The sequence below is a fragment of the Vollenhovia emeryi genome, unplaced genomic scaffold, assembly GCF_000949405.1.
Source record: "Vollenhovia emeryi isolate VEMERY1.0 unplaced genomic scaffold, V.emery_V1.0 DF939191.1, whole genome shotgun sequence".
In the NCBI taxonomy this organism is placed as follows: domain Eukaryota; kingdom Metazoa; phylum Arthropoda; class Insecta; order Hymenoptera; family Formicidae; genus Vollenhovia; species Vollenhovia emeryi.
This window is the reverse complement of record NW_011967175.1, coordinates 390,371-409,250: the sequence shown is the minus strand read 5'-3', so window position 1 is coordinate 409,250 and position 18,880 is coordinate 390,371. Positions and strand designations below refer to the sequence as shown.

The 18,880-nt window shown below is 46.1% G+C and overlaps 5 protein-coding genes across 8 annotated transcripts in view; 2 read left to right on the top strand and 3 right to left on the bottom strand.

The window, feature by feature from the left end:
- The window catches only part of LOC105562293 (limulus clotting factor C-like), a 6,218-nt gene extending 4,261 nt beyond the window's left edge, over positions 1-1,957 (bottom strand). The window contains exons 1-4 of one of the 2 annotated variants that reach the window (XM_012013032.1): positions 1,835-1,957; positions 707-1,085; positions 326-649; positions 77-181 (exon numbers count right to left, since the gene is read on the bottom strand). In XM_012013032.1, the coding sequence (XP_011868422.1) occupies positions 77-181; positions 326-649; positions 707-1,085; positions 1,835-1,901 (875 nt within the window). In that variant the 5' untranslated portion in view covers positions 1,902-1,957. Of the gene's footprint in view, positions 1-76; positions 182-325; positions 1,086-1,834 lie in introns of both variants that reach the window. The other variant, XM_012013031.1, reaches the window with a different exon arrangement.
- A 324-nt stretch (positions 1,958-2,281) lies between these two features.
- On the top strand, positions 2,282-4,548 carry LOC105562294. Its single transcript, XM_012013033.1, has 7 exons — positions 2,282-2,687; positions 2,765-2,849; positions 3,128-3,240; positions 3,331-3,388; positions 3,508-3,608; positions 3,698-3,896; positions 4,218-4,548. The coding sequence occupies exons 1-7, from the start codon at positions 2,598-2,600 to the stop codon at positions 4,403-4,405; spliced, it is 834 nt and encodes a 277-aa protein (XP_011868423.1). The 5' UTR covers positions 2,282-2,597; the 3' UTR covers positions 4,406-4,548.
- On the top strand, positions 4,487-4,796 carry LOC105562308 (the record flags this gene model as incomplete). Its single annotated transcript, XM_012013050.1, has 1 exon — positions 4,487-4,796. A coding segment is annotated over one exon (264 nt), but the record flags the coding sequence as incomplete, so codon positions are not given.
- A 1,405-nt stretch (positions 4,797-6,201) lies between these two features.
- LOC105562292 lies at positions 6,202-9,526 on the bottom strand. Its single transcript, XM_012013030.1, has 3 exons — positions 9,154-9,526; positions 8,575-8,903; positions 6,202-6,792 (listed from the first exon to the last, which is right to left on the bottom strand). Exons 1-3 carry the CDS (start codon positions 9,283-9,285, stop codon positions 6,213-6,215), a joined length of 1,041 nt encoding a protein of 346 aa, XP_011868420.1. The 5' UTR covers positions 9,286-9,526; the 3' UTR covers positions 6,202-6,212.
- Positions 9,527-10,507: 981 nt separating this feature from the next.
- LOC105562291 (extensin-like) lies at positions 10,508-18,794 on the bottom strand. Of its 3 annotated transcripts, XM_012013028.1 has the most exons (16): positions 18,505-18,793; positions 18,334-18,439; positions 18,129-18,261; positions 17,939-18,052; positions 17,562-17,683; positions 17,285-17,481; positions 17,059-17,207; positions 16,914-16,979; positions 16,674-16,831; positions 15,618-16,568; positions 15,301-15,531; positions 15,133-15,197; positions 13,646-13,755; positions 11,955-11,999; positions 11,647-11,862; positions 10,508-11,501 (listed from the first exon to the last, which is right to left on the bottom strand). In XM_012013028.1, exons 2-16 carry the CDS (start codon positions 18,373-18,375, stop codon positions 11,230-11,232), a joined length of 2,871 nt encoding a protein of 956 aa, XP_011868418.1. In that variant the 5' UTR covers positions 18,376-18,439; positions 18,505-18,793; the 3' UTR covers positions 10,508-11,229. The 3 variants fall into 3 exon arrangements, with proteins under 3 accessions (XP_011868418.1, XP_011868417.1, XP_011868419.1); XM_012013027.1 differs by having other exon boundaries at positions 18,334-18,793; XM_012013029.1 differs by having other exon boundaries at positions 11,417-11,529; positions 18,334-18,794.
- Between the last annotated feature and the right edge of the window lie 86 nt (positions 18,795-18,880).

Sequence of the window (18,880 nt, the reverse complement as noted above, 5' to 3'; positions counted from 1 at the left end):
ATTATCGTATTCATTCATATTGTGCTAAGTGATGCAGTCGAACGGAAAAAGACGTGTTAAAAAATATTTAGCTTACGTAACACATAATTCTTCATCGCTGCTGTCGCGACAATCAATTCTATTATCGCATTTGACGCTTCGCGGCAGGCACTCGTTACTTCCGCAACGAAACTCATCGTTCCTAAAAATTTATGAAATTCTCTTCTCAATATTTCTAAACTAACAAAAAGGCAAACACGAATGCAAAATAAGTACCATCTCCGTCATGCATTACGTTGATAAAATTCTATGTGTTTAACTAATTGTAAGAGACGATCAAATGTACCTGCACTGTCGACCCTGTGGATATTCATCTCGATCGTCGGATACGCGATCGTCTGGACCCTCTCTGTCGTAATCGGAATGTCTTTGGGTGGTCCTTGAGTAATCGGGCTGTCTTTGGGAGGAGTTTGGGTGATCGAGAGACCTTTGAGTGGTCCTTGAGTAATCGGACTGTCTTTGGGTGTTTGGGTGATCGAGAGACCTTTGAGTGGTCCTTGAATAATCGGACTGTCTTTGGGTGTTTGGGTGATCGAGAGATCTTTGAGTGGTCCTTGAGTAGTCGGACTGTCTTTGGGTGTTTGGATAATCGAGAGACCTTTGAGTGGTCCTTGAGTAGTCGGACTGTCTTTGGGTGTTTGGATAATCGAGAGACCTTTGAGTGGTCCTTGAGTAATCGGGCTGTCTTTGGATGGTCTTTGGGTAATCGGGAGATCTTTGAGTGGTCCTTGATTCCGAAGATCTTCGGGTGGTTCCATCGTTATTTGGATAGTTACGTGGATAGTTGTCGGATGAACTTTCCGTGCCCACTTTGTTCCAGCTCGGCGGACGGTTATCGTTTAATCCTGAAGAACTGCCACCCGTTAATCTGGAAGTACCGCTACCACCTGCCGGCCCTCTGCCACCATCCTCCCATTTATTATTAATCGATGGTCCGGAAAAATCATTGTTCTCGTTCCACTTGGAGCGGCCTGGTGGGTCACTGACGATTGTCTCATATTGACCGGGAAAACCGTCCGAAGTCCTCGAGCGATCCTGTAGAGACACTAAAAGTGCATAATTTCTGCGTTTTCACTAATTCTTAAAAAAATGTTCTCTATTTATACGAGAAACATTATTAATTCCACGTTGAAATTTAGTCAATCCAAAGAGGAGTCTAGCTAAAGAGGAGTCAACAGTTTAGTGGAAAAAGCCGATAAGCTAATTATGTCACAGAGAGAAATAAACGCGTGGAGACAGAAATAAATTCTATATAGATCACTTTCAAGGATTCTCACGTATAGCGCGCGACTGCTTCGATCTTTGAACGCTGCAAAAACCGGTCAATGTAAGCTTGCGAGGGGATTCGTGGCCGCGCGTCACTTCATGAATATTCAATCATCCTCCAGTAAGCAGGAATTACGCTCGACTTCTGTCACATTTTCATTCTAGTTTCAAGTATAGAAAACCTGTTCCAGAAATATCGCTACGTGCACGTTAATATCGAGACTATTCCCGTCGCACGTTGCACACCGTATTTACAATGATTACGTATCGGATTTTACGCGCGTGTCACTTTCATCCACGCCAGATTAATTTCGCAATTTGCCCGACGACCCGCCCGGTTGTTCGATCGAACACGGAAAACCGCATCGGACGAGAACGCGGCGCTGAATCTCGCGATTAGATCGCATCGCTGCGCGAAGTGGCGAACTTTCGCGGCCGTTCTTCGCACGTGGAACTCCGCGGAGCGAGAAGACGGCGCCGGAAACAACAGCGTAGGAATACGGATCGAAACATTATGTAAGTTACTCACGCGACGGTAGTAAGGCGAGCAACGACAGAGCCACCGAGAATGCAACGCGTGCGTTTGTAACTGGCATGGCTTTCGCCGCTCATAGTCGGCGAGGAACTGACCGTGAGTCACGCGTGAGGTCCAGTCGACACTTGGAATACCCCACGATAACGTAGAGATGATTTCGCTAACCGCACAAAGTGGCAGGGTAGGGTCTCGAGGATGATGAAGGATGATCGGTCATGCATTCGCAGAAACAACATTTGGAATGATACATTTGAAATGTAATAACATTGGACCCGGAAATTTTTTCTGTAGGTACGGGGTCGCGGACTCGCGCGTGGACTGAAAAAATTTTGCTGCCATAGCTATAAATTTCTAAAGCACAGTAAACGGTTTGCTGTCGCACCTAATACAATAGACACCGTAGCAAAATATTAGCTATCGCAACAAAATATTAGCTGTCCATATTTTACAACTAAAATTAATTTTCCTACGGCAGCTACTTTTTTTTCCACGCGATTTTACGCCGATAAAAACGATCCTAATTGAGATTGCAGTTCCTTCGTGTATACTTTCCATGATTTCATCCCGACGTGACTGTATCCGGAGATTACAACACCGCGTGGCCTGATCCACTTGCTCCGCTATGTAACTTCGATATACAGTTTCATCAATGCGCTCGTTACCACCGAAAGTTGGCAACTTTCGCGCATCGTGTTACCCGCGATAAGAGCAAGAGTCGATAAATTCAAGCAACTCGGCTGAAGCAATAATCACGAAAATGAACGTTTTACTCGAGAAACATGGAGCTAAACACATATACAAGGTCCCGGAAGGATTGCGCGAACTATGCACCGACATCGCACGCGAGGTTCGCTCTATGAAATCGTTATTTGACTTACCGCCGTCACGTCAAAGGACGATTAAATTATTATCTGATCCGTAAAGGTTCTACGCTCGCAACCGAGGAACATTTATTGCTTCGTTGCTGATTACGCTGAAGCGCTTTTGATCACGCGGGAAAATGCGAAAGGTACCGGCGCCGTCTGCATACAACAATTTCATAACATCGGATATGTCTTGATATTATTCATCCGCAAACAGACGCTAATTGGAACGTTAAGCTAATTAATTACTGATGTTTACATGCACGCGCACCGGTGCGTCCCACGTATCATTATGTAAATTCAAAGGTTGCGGAGAATGACCGCGCGTATATATCATCCGCGTGCGGTGAAAACGCTCGCGACAATAGTAAATCGGGCCGTAATCGCGTGCATCCCGTACAGTCGTGCAATTGTGCAATTCCAGTCGCGGTGAAAGTCGTAAACAATATTTTATTGGAGAGCCAGGCCATCGTGGGTATACTTCACCGGAGCGGCTTGAGTTTAGAGCAGATCGCCTGCGCCGCGCCCAGGATCCAGGTATAGAAATTTACTGTCGCGTGCCGGATAAGGATCCGGCAGTTAAATAATATTTCAGGGATTCTTTTCCGCCTTTTTGTGCGCTCGCAGACGGCGTTCCGCGCGTACTTGGACGCGGTAGACATGCGAGCGGCCCAGGTGTGCGACGGTAATTACACGGTGAATTATGTTGAAAAACAATTTTGCGCCCGGCCGCGCCCAGCGAGTTTCTATAAAGCGCGGCGGGCAAAAAGTATGCGAGAGTAATTCCTCCCCTTTCGACCGCAGACGCGACTTGCGACGCGAGGTCCAAGGTATCTCTGCAAAGTATTCTGCAGGCGACGGGGGTCCCGCTGGAGGAGGCGGAGAAGCACGCGACGATAATACAGGTATGCGCTAATTAACGACGAGATCCTCTGTCACGAATCTTTATCGCGGCCCTACGGCTCTTCCAGTCATTTTCGGCGTTATTAATCAGGCCGCTTTCCGCGGGCATTACGAGAGGATGCTGTTCAACGAGTCCCGAGGCATGATTCAATGGCAACGAGCGGCAACGAGGACCCTCGAGATCCTGAGGAAGGCTGGGGCCTCGCGAGCGGAGGCGTCGAAAGCCGCAATTCTAATACAGGCCACTTACCGCGGCTACTATACGAGAAGAAATCTAAAAATGAAAATGAGTAAGGTCACTCACGGATGCACCTTGGACGCGCTTCAACGGCATTCATGATATTTTTCGCGATAAACTTTTTACTGATTGTCGATTTAAGTAAATAGTATTTGCCGTTGCAACAAGATGCTGTCTTTTAAAACCGACAGATAATCAGCGCGCAGTTTACCAAGATGGAAAATGTATGCAAACAAAATTCACACAGACATATTATTATTATTAATCTGCCGAGATCCAGTCTAAGCGAAAGGCAACTTCTCTAATTAATTGTATGATTCATATCGGTCCTGTTTCTCTCGTTATTTAAAATCGTGTTCATGACCTCCCGCAGAGGCTATGCAGCCACCAGAGGAAGAAAAAGAAAGCGAGGTGGACATGATAGAACCCGGAGAAGCCGTTCAAGCAGTAGCCTGGCTGGATATGATGTACGAGGAATCAGGTCTGACACCGATGAGAGCAAACGAAGCTGCGTCCATTATACAAGTGAATAAATCAAATACTGAATCATATTATATGTAAAAAAATATTATATATCATATTTTGTTAAATTTATGCAGAAAATTAAAGAGAAACCATTATTAATTGTCACGACTGTCGTAGAAAGCTTACAGACGGTATCGCCAGAAAAACAGTGACTCAAGCCCGCCGGTAGAATCGACGAAATCGTCGGTGGCGAAAGCTATTGTCAAGAATTTGCAACAAAAGGTGTTTGACGAAGTCATGGCTCGCGCGGACATTCCCACGGAATTCGGTAATCGAGAGGACCCGGTGGAAGCTGGCGAGGAACTTGAACGCGTATTTAAAGATCGATTGATGCGTGCTCGCTTGGCGGAGGAAGATGGTGATTTTTGTTTTGCAAAATAATGCGTACTTTAAGTAAAATGTCAGAGAAAGAGAGAAAGGGAGAGAGGGAGAGATAACATAAGAAAAGATTAAGACTATGTTGTAAAATTTTAAAAATACTAAAATATATTTATCTGAATATGCAAGCAGAATACGAAGAGGAACTCGTTCGCGTAGAAAAGCTCGACGAATCGTTTGAGAAACTGCTAGATAACGGCGTGTACTCGATCGGCGTGGCGCAAGATTGGCAAGAAGGTCGGGAGATCGAAGTGGACCCGGAACGTGACGAAAAAACAGACGCGTACGTGCAAGACTAGCATCGAAGAGAGAGAGAGAGAGAGAGGGGGGTGGCAAAGACACGGAAAGACGGGGAAAGATAGGGAGAGACAGGGAGAGACAAGGAGAGACCGGGAGAGACAGGGAGAGACATGAAGAAACGGGGAAAGACAGGGAGAGACATGGAGAGACACGGAGAGACACGGAGAAACGGGGAGAGACAGGAAGAGACACGGAGAGACAAAGGGAGACCGGGAGCGACATGGAGAAACGGGGAGAGACACGGAGAGACACGGGGAGAGACAGGGAGAGACAGAGGGACATGAAGAAACGGGGAGAGACGGGGAGAGACACGGAAAGACGGGGAAAGACGAGGAGAGACGAGGAGAGACATGGAGAACCGGAGAGAGACGGGGAGAGACGGGGAGAGACAGGGAGAGAGGGAGAGAGAGGGAGAGAGCCGAACTTTCCGGGAGGAGAAGGGAAAAGCGTCGCAATGCTGCGGAATCCTTTCCAGAGACCGGCGGGATGAGCCAATTAACATGGAAGCTGCGAATGAACGGCGCGAGAAAAGAATCGAGACAAAGAGTCCAACAAGCGAAAAGCAGCCTCCAGAGGCTACCGAATGCCTGAGATACCGCGGATTTTAATGTACATGCTTACGTTCGATAATTTCGTTAACGTGCCGCGCTTCCATATAGCGAGCTTAAAATTCCCTCGGACGGAAACTGGTTCTCTGGCGTGCGTATTACAAGTAAAACGAGTTAAAAGTTAATTGTCCCGCCTATATAACGTTAATTTAATTCGAGCAATACAAGCTAAACCGTTGCGTGAGCTCATCCGAAATTTGATTTGCATAATTTTTATTCTCAACGTTTAGCGTTTTAATGCTCTGCTACATTATTTCGCTGCGTTAATACGGCGGGCAAGTAAGTATCTCGCGAGAAAAAAAATGCAATGCGGCGGAACGGAGAAAGGTGCAAAAGTGCGAGGATTTCGTTTAAATTTTTCATGCACATCGTTGTACACGTTGTACACCACCGCCACGATAAAAATGTAGATGAAGAAGCACACAGTTTCAAATAAATTATAAATTGCTTTTTTTTTATTCCAATGGCTGGCGCGCACGCGATAAACGTTGAAAATAACTAGAAAACAGAAAATTGGCGTAAAAAGTCCGCGAACGTGTTTACGGAACGAAATTGAATTAGAAGGCACGTCTGCAAGGCGCGCGACTTGAGCAGCGGCGGACGGCAGTTGCCTCGCTCGAAGGGGACTCGAATCGGTCGAATTCACCCTCCGGCGACGCGTGTCGGCCGCATCCACGAGCGCGCGTCCCCGTGATCGCCGCGGTTCCGCAGCTCTCGCAACGCGCGGCACGGCGAACGTGCTTCGCGCTCGGCCCCTCGTGCGGAGCCGCGCTTGCGATCTCGGCCGGCGACTCCGGCTGATCGATGATTTCCGAAGTCAACGATTTGTTACACTCGTCCCTGTCCCCGCGCCACTTGCCGCCGGCTTTATATTTTTCAGCGAGGATGCACATAGAGTCCTTGTGATTGATAACAGCCACGCCGCTGTCGTCGTCCTCGTCCTCGCCGTCATCGCCGTCGTCGTTCTTCTCCCTACATTCCTCGTCGTTCCGCTCACGAGAGGCGGGCATTATTCCAGAATACTCCTTCGAGTAACACTGCCGCGCGTACAATCGACTATTCTCGCCTCGCATCTGATCGCGCCAGCTTTTGTGTCGAGCTTTCTCGCCGGAGACGTCGCTCCCGCGCGCCTCGCATCTGCAATATGAATGATGCGAAGAGAGTGAATTAAACAGAGATTGTGCAGCCGCGGGGCGTTTTCACCCTTCTCTCGGTCACGTATCTCATCAGCCCCCCCCCCCTCTATATTCATCCGATTGCTCTCTCCTGAGATAACGATATTTTATGTAAAATTTGTCGGAAATACATTTACTGCGAAAAACAATCGACGCTCGATGGAGATTTTTTCCTAGCGTAATAGAAAGACCTCTTATTAACCCTTTGGCATTTATGCACGAGCTGCCGCGTTGCTGACAGCAGCAGTGCCGATGGCAGTGATCGCAACGGTAGTCGTGGCGATGGCGGCACGACGGCCTCGACAGATTCGGAATGGAGTCTTCGCGCGGACGACACTCGCATCGCCAGGTCGCGTCTGCGATTCTGCGACGGGTCGTCGGGGTACTCGCTCTCGTCCACGCGTCTCTGACACCCGGACCGCGGCCCCGAGCGTCGTTAGTAACGACGCCCTCCTCCGCCGCGCCGTCGTCAAGATCGATGGACGTTCCGTGACAACTCGTCGACGCGAACTCCTTGCCCCCGTGCCCCGTGAAGTCGCCGCACGCGACCTTGTCGTGCCTCTCGTGGGACGCGGAGGCGCGCGGAGGATTATTTACGGGATCCACGTTGGAGCACGGGCATCGCGTTTTGCTGCGACGATGGGATATTGGGTGCGCGGATTGCGGGATCCGCTCTGCCGTTCTATCGGCAGCGTCGACGTCGTCGGCAGACGCCACGTCGTACCTGCACTCGCGAAAGGGAAATGACTTTACGGGAGACGCTTTCAGCGCGTTTCCGTGATGCACGCCATTTTCATCAACTTGTCATCCGTGCCACGTGGATCGATGACTCGCGGTACTAAAATATTACTGATAACTATCATTTCGGAAGGTGTTGGTTGCGGCAAAGCCTCGATTGAACGAACTCCGGTATAATGGATCTCGGCTTTAACAGACAGGACAGATGATAACACATTAATAATTTTACAAAAATTGGAAATTGAAAAAATTAAAAACCTGGTGGAGGAGTAAAAGAAAGCCCGCGGCTTGAATACGGCACAGAAATTAAAGCTAATTGAAAAATTAGTAAAATATTCTTGAACTGACGAAAGGGTGAAAAAATTTAATAATTTTTATAAAGCGTTGAAGCTTCTTTTTTCACCAACAAAAATTAAAAAATGGTAAAAACCGGCTCCCCTAAGTCACATTCAATTCAACGAACTTTTGGCATTAACGTACCCTTCCCCCTATTAGTCCATCAAATTGAAGGTTTCGCTTTACAGCCAAAATGTCGAACGACCTGCCCGATCCACGCGGCACGGAATATGTTAATCACAGCGGTCTGTCTCTTTGAGTGATCCTAGAAGACGAAACACTTAAGGCCCGTTACAAGGTTCGGTACTCTCTTAAGGCCTGCACCCACGATGCTGAAACTTGGTCCAAGTTGTAGCTTCCAGAAATGTGTAGCCAATCAACTTGCAGCTATTTCATAAAAGCTGCAAGTCGATTGACTACACATTTCTCGGAAGTAGAACTTGGACCAAGTTCCAGCGTCGATGTGGACACAGGCTTGTAAAGTCAGTCGGTGACTGTTCGCTGTTTTTCAGAGATGGTCCACCGATTGTCGTCAAGAGAGTAGCGATCATTTTTAAGCAAGCCACATCTTATCACAATGCTAACATGATAACGCGGGTGCAATCGCTAATGCATTTGCCGGGAGCGTCTCAAAAAGACCATAGGAAGAAACCATGTAGCGAACCGGAACCTGTCCCGGTCGGGCGGCTTCGCAAATCCGTTTTTACGATCGGCGCCGGACGGCACGGGCTCGCCGCACTCTCTGCTCGGCACGGTATCGACCGCATCTCCGCCGCTGTACTCGTCCCGCAGCCCCGAAATGTCCTCGCCGACGTTTCCCGTCCGGCGGCAGCTGCAGCCGACCGAGGTCTCCTTGCCGCGGAAACGCTCGTAGCCGCGACTCCGCACGCTCGCCGGACACATGTGATCGGATCTCGAGTTGCACGCGCGCCTCACCAGCGTGGAGCTCGATCTCGCTTGATTGATGGGCCCTTCGCGGCTCGTCGCGGTTTCCTGCGTCTGCGAAATGCGCGTCCGTCAGAAGCGCGTTAATAAATCGCCCTCGATACGGCGTGAATCATGACGCGAAATCGGTGGGAGCTCGCTCTGGTCTACAATTCTCTCGAGCGCGAGAGAATTATCGCGGGAATCTTAAAACCGACAACGCACGAGAGTCCGTCATTAATTTTCTCATTGTACAATCATGGTTCTCTATGTATAAAAACAAAGGGATGACTTTTTCACGTGGGCGGAGACCCGGACTGTAGACCTTGGTGTTGTTTCCGGGCGCGCGCTCGGCGACGCTCTCGAGGCCGAAGTCCTTCGGAAATTTGCGGCGGGCACGTCGAAAAGCGATCGCCGCCGCGACAAGCTGATGAGACGACGACGGACAAAGCGACATTACCGAAAAGCGATTATTGTCGCCGCGAGCATCCCTGTGATGTGGCGACCGGTTTCAGGCGACGGCACCCCCCGATTGCGATGATCGGTTCTGGAAATTCGGAATGGTCGAGACGCGCCGTGAGCCTTCGCCGCCCGTTTCCAACGAGGCACAAAATATTTCCCGCGTGGAGGAAGGTTACCGGATCGATGTCACGATCGACGCGTGTTATTTGTCAATTCGTACGTACGCGCGCGTGGCACACGGCCGTCCGCGTTAGCCTCACCCCTTGGCGATCCGCGGCGATGTTCACGGCAGAGACGTCGATATCGAGAGAAAAACTGTCGAATACGAATATATTCGCCAACTTATTTCATACTTAAAAAAATTATTTAAGATTTTTATCTTAAAATGATTAACGTATTCAGGAATTATGTGCTTTTTACATTGCATTCAAGCGCGTCAAGATTATTGTAATAGCGAAGCCGTCCCTCCTTACTGTTTCTCGTGAACGTTTACAGATGGTTTCTTCGGATACGCCGTGTCCCATACTTGACGAATGCTTCAAGATTTGTATCCTAAAATATTCTTCAAGAGTTATGTATTTAAAAAAAAATGCACCCAATAGAATACGCGCGTCGAAATCAATATCGAAGCCGCCTCTCCCATTTCTCGTGAATTTCGAAGGGAGCATCAAGCTGCCCGGAGATTAATAGCGACGCTTCGGGCCGCGTGGATACGCGGCAAAAATTCCCTCCAGGGGGGGGGGGAATAATTCACCGCGACGATACAGCCGGCGCCCCGTTATCCGGCGAATTAAACTTCCCCGAAGTATCGGGTACGCGGTCGCGACGAAGGCTGCAAGTTTTCTAACGTAGCGGCTAACAGAGCGTCGGATCCGGATAACGAGCGAGTCCTGCGGGCCGCCGCCGGCGGCTTTATCGAATTTGTATCGAGCGGAATTTCGTTTCCCTCCCCCCCCCCCCGCCACCCGTTCTCCCCCTCGCCTGCCTGGTGGAACACGGACACCTTGGTCAGGATTTGATCGCCGCTGCTGTTACCCCGCCTCCCGTCAACCTGGCAGCGTTTAACGGAGCTAATTGCGACGATTGCTCGCTGCAAATGGAAACGGTGCGGTTTTACCGCACTGTTTGCCAAATCGCGTCGACGCGGAAAACGGCAATCCGTCCCGCGCGGCGGGAACGCGACGACACGCAAGGGCCGTCGACACGAAGGCAGCTACTCAATTGGCAATAACGATTTATTATTGGCTTTGCATAAAAAACTGCATACATTGTTATACATGTTACGTATCTACCGAGAAGTAAATGGAGAGATGGTACAGTTTCATCGAGAGGAAATATGCAACATGGATTTTATCACTCGCATGAGAGTATGCGAGACGAGTGATCCTCGAGCGTGCGATGGTAGAACTGTTTAATCGAAATAATAACACTATTATTCTGCCTTCCAGGAATATATGCTTTACAAACACATTTCCTCAAAATAAGCTCTACAATTAATAAGTAACTATCGCGCCAACACGGCGTTATTCACATTCTCTCTTTTTCTCTCACTAGCGCATACACACACACACACACACGTACACACTCTCTCTCCCCATGCCTCCCTTTATCCTTTCTTTGTCATTCGCTCATTAGCTCTCTTAGTGTACACAATTAAAATTATACAGTATAAATAATCTTTAACATTTTTACAAATTTTTACACACTGTTCAGTATTCTCCCTCCTCGAGATAGATCATTAAATTATAAGAACTGTTCTAAGGAACACACAATTGAGTGCAAATAACACAATGCAGTTCCAACTATTCATTTGCAATCAGATCCTTGCCGTTATCGTCGCTCTGTTATCATGTCACCAATTGAAATAGCGTCACTTTCGTCAAATCGTCAAGATACAATAAACAGAACGAGAAACGCCGCCCGTGTGGTTTTACTACTTTCAGTTCATCCACGGCGGACAGGACGTCGGTGGCTGATATGTCTGAGAGATTGGCACCTGGTAGTGCTGCACCGTTTGCGGAGGATGCTGCGGCCGCGGTTGTTGGTGATGCGGCGGCGGCGGTGGCGGCGGATTGCAGATTGACTGCATCAATGGATGTGCATTGTAAGGTGGCGGTTTCGTCGTGTAGGGCGGCATTTGATTGTACTCGATGTTCAACGGCTGCTCTAACACAGCATTCTGAGTGGGGGAGCGGTTACCGTCAGCGGGACCTAAAGACAGCACCACCACCACCACGTCCTTGAAGGTTTTTAAATCGTCACATATAGTGCGTAAAAAAGGTTTTTATCTGTAACTTTTATTTTACTTGTACCGAGAAAAGGGTGAAATAGTAGATGAAACAAATAAAACGCCTACCTCGTGGCCTAATCTGAGGTGGAGGCATGTTAATAGGAGGTAATCCAGGACAAACGGAGGGGGGTTCCCCTTCCCTTGGAATCGGCGGTGGTCTACCCCAAGGAACCCTCACGTGATGATTCTGCCACGGCGCCTGAGGCGAAAGTGGAGGCGGTAGAGGTGGACCGTTGCCGACATGAATATTTCCAGATTCCGCAATTACGTTTTGATCATTTCCTATTTACAAAATACGATCGTATAATCTAAATTTGCATGGCAAATGTATAAAATCTCTCGTATTTAAGTACAACGGCATATATCGTACGTACCTGAAGATAGTCCTGCGGGCTTCTGGTCCAAGTTCCGTTTCTCACCTAAACGATTAAGACGCATGATAAGAAGGGAAAAATGCAATATGCTCTTAAGAGTAACTATACATTAACATAATATTGTATTTAACATGGCAAATTATGCGATGAAATATTGTAGTATAAACTTAAAAAATCTCGCTATGTCCAACGAAACGCGCGTACACGCGTAATTAATCTTGACGAATTCCAATATCTATTGAATGGTACATCATTCGCGAAAGAAAAATGTGGAATTAATTTTTTTTTCTGAATTTAAATACAAATCTAATTAAGAGACAATCGCTAAGATTGTATCTGTATTATGAGAAGACTGCTGCCAGTTTTCATCTTCCGCTTGAGACGTGTCACTGTGGCGATAAACAGAAATTTAGTTTTCTAAATGCGAGTCTAATCTTATATAATCTTATATAAGACTAAAGTAAATGTTAGGACAATATTTCACGCCATTAACCATTGCCAAATCAGCAGGGCGATTTGGCAATCGCTATTTGAGTCTGAAAGCAAGCAATGCAATTTCGTATATTCGTATGTGTATTAGATGGTTACCGCTTATCAACTACGCTAAAAATTTCAAGTCATACGGAGTTATTTGCTATTTGGACGTAAGGTAAATTTAATCATTAAAGCTATATATTCTTCAAACTTCTTCCACTTTTTCCATTACGGATAACCGCTTAGAACACTGTAACAATAAAGACGGTTTCACTATATGATATACAAATGTGTTATCCCGTGTTAATGTTACATAATATATAACATTACATATATGTAACTATTTAAGGGTAGTAGTCATCTATATATCTCCCTCCTTGGTAGTAAGCTGTGGCGCAGACACGTTTAACCTAAGAAATATAAAAGTCCGAGGCGTTGAACTTAAAATAGTAATATCAAAAATATATATGTATAATATGCCTTAACATAATCCTAATAATATTAAGTATTGTTAATACTGGATAAACAAACACTGAAGTAGAAAATCACAGGTTACACTTGCGTCTGAAAATGCAGATTTATTTAATAAAAAGGGCACTATAAAAAAGCATTGAAATTAATATACTTGAGATACATCTTCGCAACTGTGTAACACGTGCAGTGCTTTTTTGTCTAATCTAAAATAAAAAAAATAAATTTAAAGATAACTATATGTCAAAAGCATTCTATACATAGTGTGAGATTGCAATAATCCATGTTATTTCCGGACGTCCGTCTCCGCAGGTATCCTCAACAAATGCATAAGAAAGCAATTCGCTAAGACGTAAATTAAAAAAGATCAAGGAAAGTTTTTATACGATATGCTTACCGCAAAATATTATGTACATTAATAATATACTACGGTCTAAGAGTATTAAGAAAACAATGCTAGATATCTATCCCCGAAACATATTTTATTTTGTAAATTTAATTACTTTTGGTACTCAAATTATATCCACATTGAGTGCACATCCACATTGATCAGACTAAAAGGATACAATTGCCAATAACAAAGTTGTATCAAAGAAGGAATCCAAAGTTTCGATTAAGTAATTAAAGATGAACGACCTTCAAGAATACAATCTTTTTACTGGCAAGTCTATAATATTCTATATCGCATTTTCAATTTTCAAAGGATATCCAGCAATTTTTCAGACTAAATACTCTTAGTTACAGACCTGGATGTGGAGGTGGCATTAGCATCTTGTTTCGATCTCCATGTGGCAGACCGGCTGGTGTGGGTGATGGTGTAAGACCATGTAAGACTTGCTGTTGTCGATCACCTTCTCTGCTTAAACAATGCAGGTGCGAATTATTAATTCCAAAATAACGATTGTACAGAAACGTTTCAAGCATTAAGACAAAAATCACCTGATGCACACCCTCGGATACTTCTGAAATATGGAAAATACCTGGTTTTACCAGATCACAGTTAATGATGTCGGAACTTACACTTAGAATGTTCTTGAGAACGTAATTGTAATGTTGCAGAACATTAGAATATACGTTCAAATAATCTGTGTATGATTACTTTAACTTGTATTCTGCAAAGTAGCAACTGTATCATCGCAGATTCCGTCTCTTTTGGCTCATTACTTATACTAAAGGAACACATAATTGGTGATTCTGGCAAAAGCTGTATTTAATGATTCTAATATAGAATTATGTATAACATGAGGAAAATGCAAGTATATTATTATCTTTGCACTATATACTTTGCAAAGATAATAAAGTTGCTTGGTATCGTTAAAAACGTATACAACCATGCAAGATTCAAGAAAAGGAATAATGAAATAATCAATTCAGTGTGTGAAAGAGCGAGATATACCCATAACTTCAAAATTATTGAACGCTCCTACATAACGCAAAGTTGAAATTTTCGATCAAATTAAATTATTTTTGATAGCTGAGTTCACAAGCTCAAAAATCATTCATATCTCAACATGGATATATCTGGATCTTACAGCTGATAATGCTTGTCCGTATAGTTGTTAACATATTAGATTTTGGAGAATAGCAATGATATATCTGTGAATAAAAAATATCTATTACAAAAATCTCATGGGATACTTAAATTTTTATTTCCTGCACTTTTGACATTATTGTGCAACACCTTATAATGCAAAGGCAGGTTTCTGTAAGAAAACGACAGTAATGACAACTTACATTTTCTTCATGTAATTCTACAATAATTTACAAAATTTGCACTTGCTACAAGTGAAGCATAAGCGATCTGAAGCAGTTGTTTCTTTATCAATTTCTCTCTTCATATAGATAAAATTCTTTCTAATCTTCGATTAATAAATTCATTGTGCACGTCTATGCTACAGTATCCTACGATTCTGAAAATCAGCCTTTTTAGTAGTATTTATTTAGAATTTTACACACTTGGTAGACCAACTTTAAGCACACAAGTTCTTTGCGTCACAGTCTACCAAGGTATAACTAGATATGTATATAAAATTAGTTAAAAGTTACGTTAATTTATATACTCCTCTATTATACATAAGCAGTATATGTATATGCACATAGGTACATGCAATTGTTTATATTTTGTACACGAGGAGTATATAATGTAACTTTATCGGTGACATTAATTTGTACATTACAGCATCTCTATAAATAATCTCTAAAAACAATTATATTCTCTCTTCCTTCGACTTACCCTGTGCCGTGCCGTTGCGCAGGTAACGGAGCACATTGGTACGGTGGTGGCGGCGGTGATGGTTCCTGTGGACAAATTTTAAAGGAGATTTGTAAGAATGCCATACAATTTCTATCGCACATTTCAATCTAATGTGCATGTTATGTATTTGCACAGGTCGCGCTTTACCTGACCTCCCTCAACGTCCGAAAACCTCCTCTTTACTCCGTGCGGCTTTTGCTGCTCCGGCGAATCGGGTTTCTGCTCGAATTGCTGATGCGGCGGGTGCATCGTGTAATGCACCTGCGTCGGTATATGACCGTTTTGATATTGTATGTGTTGAGGGTGATACTGTATTTGAGCTTGAACTTGCGGTGGGGGTACGTTATGAAGAGGCATATTCTGCGGCGGCATCTGCATCTATAAATAATAGCGAAGGCTATCACATATTTTTCGCACGCATAACGGAAAACGAAGAACGACGCCAAAATGTCAAGTGTCATTACCTGCAATTGCCCTTGCGGTTGCGGCATCTGCTGTGGCTGCTGAGCCTGGTACAGCCACGGGGCATTTTGCGGTGGAGGCGGTTGGCTCGGAGGTGGCACGCTGGTAAGAATATTCATGGAATTCGGCATCTGGCCGATTGACGGCGGCGGCACTATTTGCGGAGGGGGCACCGGCTGCGGCAGCGGCCCCTGCTCCACCGGGCCCTCCTGCTGATGCTGCATCTCACCGCCGGGAGGTAGCGGCGGTTGCGGATGATGTTGAGGGGACTGAGCGTTAGGTACCAGGAAAGTCTGCGCGGACGGTGGCGGAGGTACTTGCAAATGGAACGGCGGTGCGTGACCGTCGAATTGCGGAGGTATTATGTGCTGAGCGACAGCTTGAGACTGTTCGTGATTCTGCTGCAACTGAGGTGGAACGATATGCTCGCCGGGCTGCAAGACGAACTGCGTCTGCGGCTGGGACGCGGATGCTTGCACCTGTTGATACTGTATCTGATAGGTCTGCGGGACGGGAGGAGGCGGCTGATTCGGTGGGAAGTTCGGCGGCGGAAAATGCAGGTGCAACAACGGCGGCGGCGGCTGCTGCGTTATATTGAGCGGCGCCGCCGGAGGGGGTTGTTGCAAATTGACATTAACGGTTTCGATAATCCCTTGGGACGGCGTAGCGGGCCTCTGCACGTTCGGCTGCGTATATACATACGACACCGCCCCGCTCACCGGCGCGTTGCTGCTCGTTATGAAGCTCTGCTGCGCGGGATTCTGCGGCGGCGGTTGACTCATGACGTACATTTGCGCTACGGGCTGCGGCGAGGACTGCGATCCCGGTTGAATTCCCTGGATTTGTAACGGCTGGCCAGGATGTATCTGATATTGAACTTGGCTAACCGTTGACGGAGGACCGATTAATTGTACTTGTCCAACAGGCGGTGGTGGCATAAAAGTTTGTATTTCCTTCAATAACAATGAAATTTACATTACAATGTGCCAGTCTTTTTTTCAAACGGCTTTGTAGTTTCTAAAGGATCCGCGTTAGCCACTTAATTTGAGTTCAGTTACCTGAGCTTGTGGCGGTGGAACTAATGGTCCAGTATGAGACGGTATATGTACTCCTGGAGGAGGAACTGACACACCAGGTCCTGGGGTACCAGCTACGGTAGCCGTAAGAATTGTTGCGGGCAACGTCACGACGTTACTTTGCGGATGCTGTATAATATCTGTTACACAAGACGTAAGATGTATTAAAAGATGTCAGTTTGAAAATGAAATTATATTAACAATACGATTTGTATATTCTACCTTGATGCTGTATCGCGACTACGTTTGGTTGGCCCAAGCTACCGATATTCATGGTTTGAAATTGAGCTGCAAATGGAAAGGAATCATATGCAACTTACGTCTGAATAAGTGGCCAGCTTGCAAATTAAGAACAGTAAGTACGTACTCTGCGGTATTTGCGATTGCTCTATAACTTGCTGAGGTTGTACTGGTGGTGGCTGCTGCTGAATGTAGGTCTGTAACTCGGACTGGATCGTTTGAATTAAGTTTATAGCCAGTTGCTTTGCATTTTGCAGCGCCTCTGGCTTCGGATGCCTAAAGAAATCAATTGTATGTTTCATCTTGTCTCATTATAATAGCTACATGTGCCACGAAATCTCAGGCGTTCTTACTCTATGTACAAATGAAGTGGTTCTGGAGATTCCGCCATCAAAATCTGATCGATAAACTGAGATCCTCTGCCTCGCAGGGTGACATTCGCCCCGGTTTCGCCTCTGATATAAAATAAATTCGCATCGCCAACGCCTAGTATTCGCCCGCGCAAATCGAAGCCTTGTGGCGCATTCTCGATACCAACGCAAATCTTCTCCTGATAAATTGCACACGTCAGTAATACACCAAGGAAACTTGGTAACTCCAAACGAGATGCGAGTGAAAGATGCTACTTACCACAGTCGTTACTCCAGAATGCAAACTCATAAGAGGCGGCGGAGCATTCGTAAACCTGCTCGGCCTGTTCAGAGAACTCTGATGTTCCGTCTTAATAATTTCATTGATCTTTTGTATGGCCACTGTTAAATGAAATATCTATCAGATATGCAAATCAGGGTAAAAATTCAAACAAAACTTATTGACGCCAGTAAATAATTGATCAATGTAGGAAGCCAATGGTCGGCCATGACTGGCCAATTCTAATTAAACCAATTCACGGCGAAAACTGTTATCCCAGCCAGGGTTTCTTTAATCAGAATTCGCCAGTCGTGTCGATCGTCGGTTTCCTACATCGGTTAAAAATTCAACTGCCAAAACAACGATACGATACGTACAATCGACGTTGTGTTTCGTGTGTCCCTGTATGTAAAGATACAACGGCCTCTCATTTGGACAGCGCAGCTTCTCTTGCTCCGTCATAAAACGTCCGCGCGTCGACACAGTTGCTCCTACAAGCCAACGCGCAATATGCAACATCGGTACACGTACAAAGAATGCGCGTGTCGCGGCGAAGCGAGGATTTACCTGAAAACGAATTGATTTCATCCTGCGTGTAGCCCTTGGTGAGCAGGGTTCTGGCGCTGGGTGGCGTCTCGTTGATCTCAAATTCCGACGTATACGTCTCTCCATTTTTGAATGCCGCATTCGACGCTGTTATCTGGTAACAGGAGACGTCAATTCGCAAAGATGCCAAAGTCGCACGGGCAAGTCGCGGGCGTGCAATACGCACCTTATTGTTGGAGTCGGAACCTCTTATTTTTCCCTTAGCCATAGAGACGAGATGAACACCACTGGGGGAGACGCGGCAATTCTCATGACCCCAACATTTTCGCGGGCTGCGGATTTCAATCGAGGATAAGCCGCCGGTCGACGACGGGGGGGAATGAGCGCAACAATTTACCTCAGCACGCACCGCGGGTCTCCGAGCACCAAAGCTCATAAATCATTCCAATGTTAGGTTAAAGCCTCGGCGTAAAGGGGAGCTTGACAGTCACGCGCGGGGCACGCGCACGCTTCGCACGGGCGACTATTTTAAACGCTCAGGTCGCATTTGAAGCCCTTACAGCGATCGCGCGTTTCTCACCGGTGGACGAACGTCGTTCGCGAGTTATAATAAAAATTCGCTCGATCGTAACTAATGCTCGCGGACAGAGATACCGAAGTGCCTTCTCGGTGGCTTTCGGAACGCACCGATATTTTACAAGTGCGAATCAGGCTCGCACGGACCTGCGCGGTAAAGCGGTCGCGCGACAGCTGTCGAAGCTGTCGACGATGCT